Below are 8,956 nucleotides of genomic sequence, written 5' to 3'. Positions count from 1 at the left end.
ATCAAGGAAGCACTGTTCTTGTTTGCATTGTTGATATGCTTTTCACACCTTTTGTTGAATATAATTCACATTGAGCATCCGAGGCAGATATTGTTTCATTTCCCCACTGTGTTTTATCTTGGTGCGTCTGGGCTCCTACATAAACCTCTGCAAAGCCAGAAGGTGACATCGGAAGATTCTGGCACTTTGCGGTCAGTTCTGGCACTTGTCAATTTCTCATCACTCATGGAATCGGATTAGACAATGGCTCAAAGCCACCGCCTGCAAATATATTCAGATCTTTCTCATAAAATAATTATTACATCCTTGCTCAATTTCATTGTGTTATGATTAATGTAACTTCAAGGTAAAAACAATATTTTTCTTAATCCTGTCACAATATACAGTATATACAACAAAAGGAGAGACTTTTAGCGACTAGCAACATTTCCTTAGGCCTTTGATGTGTTGAAAAGGCTGACTGTTTGTAGCAGATATCTGAGTTATTTAGCCTGAGGTTTATTAGCTTTGGTCTGTCTGTAAGGTGTAGCAGGCTGTAATTTCATGCTCCAAATACTTTCATTTACCTCAGATGTGAGGAGACACTATTCTGTTCTGCGTTCAGGTGCTATTCTGGTGTGGTGTGTTGTACTGACCCAGCCCGCCCACAATGAGCAGCATTCTTCACCAACAACAAACATGTACACACCCTGACTTGCACCAAGCTCCCACTGAAATTCTATTCAAGATGACATTAGGGGTATAAATGTATCTGAACCTTGGAACCTCTAGTTAAGTTAGTCAGTTGCTGGCCTGCAATGGGAATATATGGACCAGAGAGGTGAACCTTATGTGTCCCTTGATAAGCATGAAACAAGTGCAATTGAGTATGATGGGCCTGTCTTCATAATCAGAAGAACAAACGGTCACTTTATTGTGATATAAGCTTCTGGTGGGATTTAGATCTGGGAACCTCCATCCTCTCTCTGGGCTCTCCAAGAACTGCCGATTGTACAGATCCTTTTAGGATTATGGTTTATTCATGCCTCCCTGAGCAATAGATCATCTGCCTCATTTACTAATGTTTGCAATCAACAAAACTCAATGCAAAGTCCTTTTCTGTCTCAGTGGTTTGGTTACATAAGTGCTTTGACATAGAGGTAAAGGTGCAGATTTTCCATCAATATTCGTTGTAGAAGGAGTTCCCAATCTCATCCAATGGTGAAGGAATGAATGGAACAGGTGCTGAACAACTGATACATGCTTTGCATATGTACCAAGGGGATGTCAACCCAGTGCCCTGAGTGAGGCCATTCACAACCGTGAACTGGGCACCAGGTACACCAGGCAAAGGTGAAAGGTGAGGCGTTCATCAGTGGTAGAGAGCAGAGGTAATATAAATAAATACAAATAGAATTATGCATACACACAGCACATCATAGTTTGGATTTAAGGTTTTGTGAAAAGGCAGGAGAGACCTGTGCAGGCTTTCAGCTTGGTCGTACGCTGGGACTCCCAACAAAACTGATCCATTACCAGCTCACAGCCAATCTTTCGCAAACTGCCATCTTTCATAAACCGGGAACTATTTTTTGCACAAAGCCCATCCCTTAGGATCTTTATTTTGCGTGAATTGCTGTTATGGATTTACAGAGTAGAACGCAGTCCTGGATCCTTTCTGTGATCTCTTATCATCATCTCAGCCCCATGATACAAAGGCTCGGCAGGCTAAAATGGGATGGCCAATTTCTCCGGCTTTTACTCACAGTCAGAAAACTTACTGTCTTTCCACACAACTTGATTGTAGGTTAAGTCGAGAGTTTAAGAGCAGGATTGGTGTGAAAGCATTTCAATCTGCTGCAACTGTTAAGAAATCACCCGTAGAGTTGAGCAGTAAACAGAGCATGGTTGGAAGGGCTGAACACTCCTCACACCGATTGGATGGAGAATTCAGAAAATTGACATGATACACATTTCTATCAGATTCCAAGATTCTGAGAGCCAGACGAAATTAGTCTCCTTTTTTGGAGCCCAGTAGTTTCGGGCAAATAAAGGCTGATGCCGTACTGATTGGCAGCTTCCTGCTTGTTGACCTGTAAGAACATCCTTGTACTAAAGTTGCCAATCTTGTGTACTTTTATCGGACACTTGCTTTGGAGACTCTCGCCAACTGGTCTGATGGTGGCTGTAATGACATGCTATAATCCCTGCGTTCATTGTGAAGTACTCAATACAGTGATCTTAAAGTCACCTTCACACTGAGGTATCAAAGTGCTGTATGTTGCAACTGAAAGATAATTTAAAGGAGTTTTCATATCGAGGACGAGTGGTGATAGTTCTTGTGGTGCTTGGTCTTTGTGGCTGCAGTAGTTTAGTCACCCACCAGTGGACTTCGATCTCCATGTTGATCCTTCAGTTTTTTCTTAAAAACAGAATAGTTGAAGGTTTGTAGGTAATGACCCAGGGTTCAGAAGGGGATTGCTGGTTGCAGTTCTCTGAACTGTTTTGTGCAGGAATTCTTCGAGACCTGAAGGATAAAATAAATGACATTTTATTTACTAATCTGCATTTAGTTTCATCTTTTTAAGCATTTCATTGCATTCATTTTTTACAATGTTATATAGTCATCACTTTGTAGTTGGTGGTAGTGTTACTGGGTTCAGTCCTGCCTGTATGGAGTTTGTACGTTCTTCCAGTGACAGAGTTGGTTTGCTCTGGGTACTCCAGTTTCCTCCCACATTGCAAAGACATGCAGGCTTGTAGGTTAATTGGCTTCTGTAAATTGTGCCTATTGTGTACAGGTGATCGATACAGGTAGAACACTAGGGGCGCTGCATTGACAGCAACCTCTGCCTACATCCTGTTCAAAAGGGAACTGCAGATGCTGGAATATCGAAGGTACACAAAATTGCTGGGGAAACTCAGCGGGTGCAGCAGCATCTATGGAGCGAAGGAAATAGGCGACGTTTCGGTTGCAAGAAGGGTTTCGGCCCGAAACGTCGCCTATTTCCTTCGCTCCATAGATGCTGCTGCACCCGCTGAGTTTCCCCAGCAATTTTGTGTACCTTCTGCCTACATCCTGTTTGCTTTTCAATCTTTTTTTAAATTTTGAGTCAGTTTAAAGTCTGTTTTTGGGGGAATCTTTGACTTTTTTATGTGGGGGAGGGGGGTAGGGTAAGGGGGAATGTTTCCCAGTCGCTTCCTGGCGGGGACGCGACTATTTCTCCGAGTCGCATCCTCGCCCCCTTCCTCGCGGCCTACCACCTGGATCGGAGAGACCTTTCCTGCCGGTGACTGGAAACCGGACCAGAGGTACAACAGCGGCGTCACAGCGCTGAATTCACTGCGGAGCGGGCGATGCCTACATGGATCGCCGTTTGGTGCTCCGGAGCATTGGGCCGCTGCTCCAACATCGCGGAGTCCTGGGGCCCTTCCCGAGGGCCGCCAGCATTGCATCTCCGCCCAGCGTGGCCTGTGGACTTTGGGAGCCGCGGACTATGGTAGGAGGTGGCCGACTCTGATGTCCAGGCCGCTGAGGAGGTCCCCCAGCCCCGACGCCGGACTTACATCACCCCGGCGAGCGGGCCTGAAAATCGGGCCGCCCGTAGCGGTGACGGCGGAGGTATCAGGGGGCCCCGACCATGGGTGAACATTGGTGAACATTAGAGAAGAGGACTGACTTCCCTCACAATGGGAAATGTTGATTCTGCTGTGTGGGGATATTTTATGTTTAACTCTATCGTGTGTTGTGTTCCTTATTTCTATTGTATGGCTGTATGGTTATCCCATTTCACTGTGCCAACTGGCACATGTGACAAATAAATATATCTTGTATCTTGTATCGTTGGTCGACGCTGACAGTCGAGTGAAGTGCCTATTTTCGAGCTGCATCACTAATCTAATCTAAACTAAACTAAATTACAAGTCTGGCATTAATTAAGGATGAGAATTTGTTCTGGTAGCTACTCTCTTTGGAATGCATTCCTTTATCTAGGCATTTGGGAATAGCTTCACACAGTTGCAGGGCCATAATATAGAGAATGACAGGAATTGTTGTAATTGCCAGTTGTGGCAACCCCCTTGAGCAAGTCTCTCTGTGCACATATACAACATAAATGCAGGCCATTTGACCTTTTGAGTCAATGGCATCTCACAGAACCATCCCACCTCCTAATGTTCCCTCCCCCCCCCCCCCCCCTCCCCCCCCCTTCCCCCCCCCCCCCCCCCTTCCAAACCAATTTCCCCAAATTACACCAACCCTGCTTACAGGTTCTACCACACCCCTGCATATAAGGGGTAACTTGCATTTGTCAATGAACCAGCCAACACGCATATCTTTGAATGCTGGACAGAATTGGAGCACCCAAGTGAAAGCAACACAATCATTGGGCGAAGGTCCAAGTTCCTCACCTACAGCACCCAAGGTCAGCATCAAACCCAGATTACTAGATTCGTGAGATAGTAACTGCACTGACTGTGTCATTGTGTTGCCCTCATGAAGAACACATAATCCATGTTATTGTCACTTAGTTAAATGTCTTTTGTTTTTGAACTGGGTATAATCATCATACCATCCCAGTTAACATCAGATGAAGAGATCCAACAAGACCTGAGTATTTTCCTCCATATCATCATCTCATTTTTCAGTATCTTGTGGCGGTGGCACAGCAGTAGAGTTGCTGCCTTACAGCAAATGCAGCGCCAGAGACCCGGGTCGAATCCCGACTATGGGCGCTGTCTGTACGGAGTTTGTACGTTCTCCCGGTGACCTGAGTGGGTTTTCTCCGAGATCTTCGGTTTCCTCCCACACTCCAAAGACATACAGGTGTGTAGGTTAATTGGCTTGGTAAATGTAAAAATTGTCCCTAGTGGGTGTGGGATAGTGTTAATGTGTGGGGATCGCTGGTCGGCACGGACCCAGTGGGCCGAAGGGCCTGTTTCCGCGCTTTATATCTAAATCTAAAAAAATCTAAAAAAAATCTAAATCTTCTATCGATTATTATTTGAAGTTTAATCACAGTTGGCAGATTAGGCCAAGGGACCTAATGCTCAGGCAGTCCCTTGATGTATTCTCCTGAACCAAACTCAACAGAAAGATTCCACAACATGCAAACTCAATGTGTCAAACAGTAGCAAGAATGCTTCAATGAGCTATGTCTGAACAAGAAACATCACTTTAATAACTAGTTAAATGATGGCCCAGATTTTGCAGGAAATGTCAGTGAACTGCTGATATTCACCTTGAAACTTCAGGATGTCCATCCACAATCACTCAAAGAAAGAATTCTTAAGATTCTCTCCACCTCTGTAATTTCTCTCTAAACCGTTGGCCTTATCTTAAACTCTATGGTATGGTGTCAATTTATCTTAGATAATATATCTGTTTAAAACTATGGAACTTTACATTACATGAGAGAAGCTATGTTAATATTGGTGCAAGTATTATTGGGCAGGAGTATGGTGATGACAGATATTACTGGAAACATCAACTCACTGTAGAGTATGTCAGGATAGCCTGACTCGCTGAGTTACTCCAGCATTTTGTGTCTATCTTTGGTGTAAACCAGCATCTGCAGTTCCCTTCCTACACTTTTTGTCTGCTCCACTGCAAACTGCTGGTGCACAGGGCCTCACGGTGAATGGAACCACGCACTTCTTTATGTTGCTGGTCTAGGCTACACAAGCAGCATTTGGACTTTACCTCAGAAGCCTGGGGTGCACATGAAATTTTAGTTTAGAGATACAGCATGGAAACAGGCCCTTTGGCCACCAAGTCCACGCCGACCAGCGATCCCCGCACATTAACACTATCCTACACCCACTAGGGACAATTTTTACATTTACCAAGCCAATTAACCTACAAACCTGTACGTCTTTGGAATGTGGGAGGAAACTAAAGATTTGGAGAAAACCACGCAGGTCACGGGAAGAAGCATCAAACTCCGTACGGACACAGCACCCGTGAACGGGATCGAACCCGGTCAGCGGTGTGGCGCTGCGTTCGCTGTAAGGCAGCAACTCTACCGCTGCGCCACCGTGACGGCCTACTGAACTACTAGGACTGAAATATCAGACACAATAAATCAACTTAACCATAATCTATTCAAGAATTAATTTTCCACCTATTCTTTGACGCCATGTACAAGTTGCATCATGGCCATTATTTATTGTGGCTTGCTTCACACATGGGATAATAATCAAAGCAGCACAAACATTAACGTCGCTCGGCACATATCAGAACTGGCCTCAAAACTGAAAGTCTCTCTGAAATGCATTAAACCACAAACTTGGAAAGCTGGCTTTTCTGATTCTAAACTTTAAAAGGATCAATGGTTTGTTGAGGCCACTGCCTTCTTTGATGATTATATCTGTTCAAATGCCAGAGGCTCATCTGTGGTTGCCGCACTCAATGGCTGGTTTGAAGGCATTTGCAAACAGAAAGGAATTGAAGGAACTGCGGAGGCTTTCAACCCCATTATCAGGTCTAATTATACGCTGACAGCCTCATCGTTTTAAGGTCTTTGCTCTTATAATTCATGAAGAAGAACTAAAAGAGAGGTATTGCCATAGAAACTGTTGAACCACCAAAGGCAAGTCGAGTTCTGTTCTTCACATTGAATGTACGAGTGTTTGCTTGTATAAGACGGAAAGTTGGCAAATTGCAGTTAAGGATGTCAATACGGCAAATAACAAATTATCAAACTCTCCTTCTGGTGCTATCTTCAAATGCACTGTGCTGTTGCAACTTGACTCATTTCACTGAGCAACTGATGTCTTTCCCAACATGCCACCACTTGGAAGGATATCTACTCAGCAGTTCAACATGCCAGAAGTAAAACAAATGCAAACTAACAAGTCCTCTCCAAGCTGTCTCCTCTTCTAAGGTACAGAATGAAGCAGTCTCTTTCTATATTAATCTCCCATCTCTGGTGGAAAATGCTTTGTTTTCCAGCTCAAATGTCGGCATCAGTAAAAAAGATTTAAGGCGCCTTGAAAAAAAATTGCAATTCCTTTGGAATATTGGCCTACAGTTTTAGTTTGCTTCATGGCAGAGAAGGAAGGACCGATGTTTGTGTCTTGCACAATATCATAACAATTGACCTCTTTGAAGTGTGGCCATTGAGTAATAATGCAGCAAATAAGGGAATCAGTTTGTGTGCACAGCAAGAGCCCAGAGGCAGTGATATATTATTGCCCAGATATTCTGTTTATTTGTGTCAGCCAGACCTCGCTACCCTCTTCAACATGGTGCTATGGGATTGTTTACTTTCTGAGCAGCTTGGCGGCTTGCTGTTACACCCAAAGGATGAAACATCTGTCAGTGCAGCCCTCAGCCAATCCTGATTCACGTTCCAGAGCAGTCAAGCCTCTGAAGACACAAACGCATTGCTTCCTGATCCAAAGCCAAAAACGTGAGCCAGAGCTGGCAATCTGTAATGGTCCAATAGTAGCTTTCTCTCTTTCACCCCCCAAAAAAAAGAAAACATAGGCTCTGTTCAGTTGCTCTTGTGTTAGGATAGAGGCGAGAGTGGGATGGTAAACAGAAATAGCTGAATACTGATGTGTCTAATGCAGGACCAGCACAAAAACACAGACCTGGGCCAGGACTTCATTGGCTTGGATCTATTTGGCTGACATTACCAAATATTATTCTCTTGACCTCACTACGAAGGGGACAGGCACTTTCTGCATTCTGTCATTTTCTAAACAAGTGAATGAGATAAATAAAGACTGAACACATGGAACATATCTTGGAGTAATTAATTTACATTCCAAGTATTTACTGCGGTTTGTTGTTCCTTTAATCTTATTTATAAACAGAATCCATGGTTAAGTCTTGAGATTAATATTCTTTTACAGCTTGCGAGACTGTGGTTATTTTTCTCCATTATATTAGCTTTCATCAAATCAACATTTTCAATGGAATTTGTTTCAGCCAAGTTTCTAGTCATGCCAGTGTACATTAAACATTGCACTAAATATCTACTAATGATTTGGTATGCATAAAACAGCAGGAGTCCCTCAACACCAAGAAATTCATAAATCAGAAATCCAAATTCACTCAGTGCCTTGAAGGAGCAAGTTATTGTTTCGGGGTATTCGCAAACTGGATGAATGGGCTAGTCAGAAATTGGGAAGAATCAGGACTGTCAGCACTCTGGGATTGTCCAGGAGTCTCCGTGATGGAATACTATCCCAGTCATTCCTGCAAGCAACCCAGGATAAAAAACATATGCAGTATTTCCTTTTGAAATGGTCTGTTTTTGTTTTAATTTTACACAAGCATATTTTGTTCTTGGGAGGCTGCACTCCATCTGAAAGAGGCCAAGTGTAGTGGAGTTGTAAGATGTAGGGTAAACTATTTACAAAGGGTGGTCGGTGCCTGACTCTGCCGTGGGGGAGTGGGGGGAGGGATGGGGGTGGAGGCAGGTATGATGGTGGCATTTAAGAGGCATTTAGATGAGCACATGGATGTGCAGGGAATGAAGGGTATGGATCATGTGCAGGCAGATGTCATTAACATAGCTTGGCATCATGTTCGGCTTAGACATAGTGGGCTGAAGAGCCTGTTTCTGTGCTGTACTGTTCTATATTCTATGTGGTACGTGTCATGGTTTTGGTGAGGGTGGTCTAGGTGCCACGGCAGAATGACTGGTTTGGCAGCAAGTGAACAATGTGTCTCCTTCTCCAGTTTACCTCCAGAGGATCAGCTCCACCACCAGTTTAAATTCCATTTGGAATATTTTGGAGGACCAAGAAACCAAGAACCAAGAACTACATTTCAGCCTGGGTGCAACCGTTCGCTGGTCGGCGCGGACTCGTGGCCAAAGGGCCTGTTTCCGCCTGTATCTCTAAACTAAACTAAACTAAAGTGAGGGGGATTTTGTATTGTCCAGACAGGTGGATGAGGTTTTCTGCTTTGTGAGGTCAATGTAAAAAACAATGTGATGTTCACAGATAGGTAGCACTGGGGTGA

The 8,956-nt window shown here is 44.0% G+C and overlaps 1 protein-coding gene across 1 annotated transcript in view; it reads right to left on the bottom strand.

Annotated features, from left to right (window-relative positions):
* Positions 1-280: 280 nt before the first annotated feature.
* kremen1 (kringle containing transmembrane protein 1) overlaps positions 281-8,956 on the bottom strand; it is a 261,287-nt gene continuing 252,611 nt past the window's right edge. The window contains 2 exon segments of the mRNA XM_033043091.1: positions 281-2,415; positions 2,418-2,506. Of these exon segments, the coding sequence (XP_032898982.1) occupies positions 2,351-2,415; positions 2,418-2,506 (154 nt within the window). The 3' untranslated portion in view covers positions 281-2,350.

The sequence above is a fragment of the Amblyraja radiata genome, chromosome 25, assembly GCF_010909765.2.
Source record: "Amblyraja radiata isolate CabotCenter1 chromosome 25, sAmbRad1.1.pri, whole genome shotgun sequence".
NCBI lineage: Eukaryota > Metazoa > Chordata > Chondrichthyes > Rajiformes > Rajidae > Amblyraja > Amblyraja radiata.
This window is presented reverse-complemented; position numbering and strand designations above follow the sequence as displayed.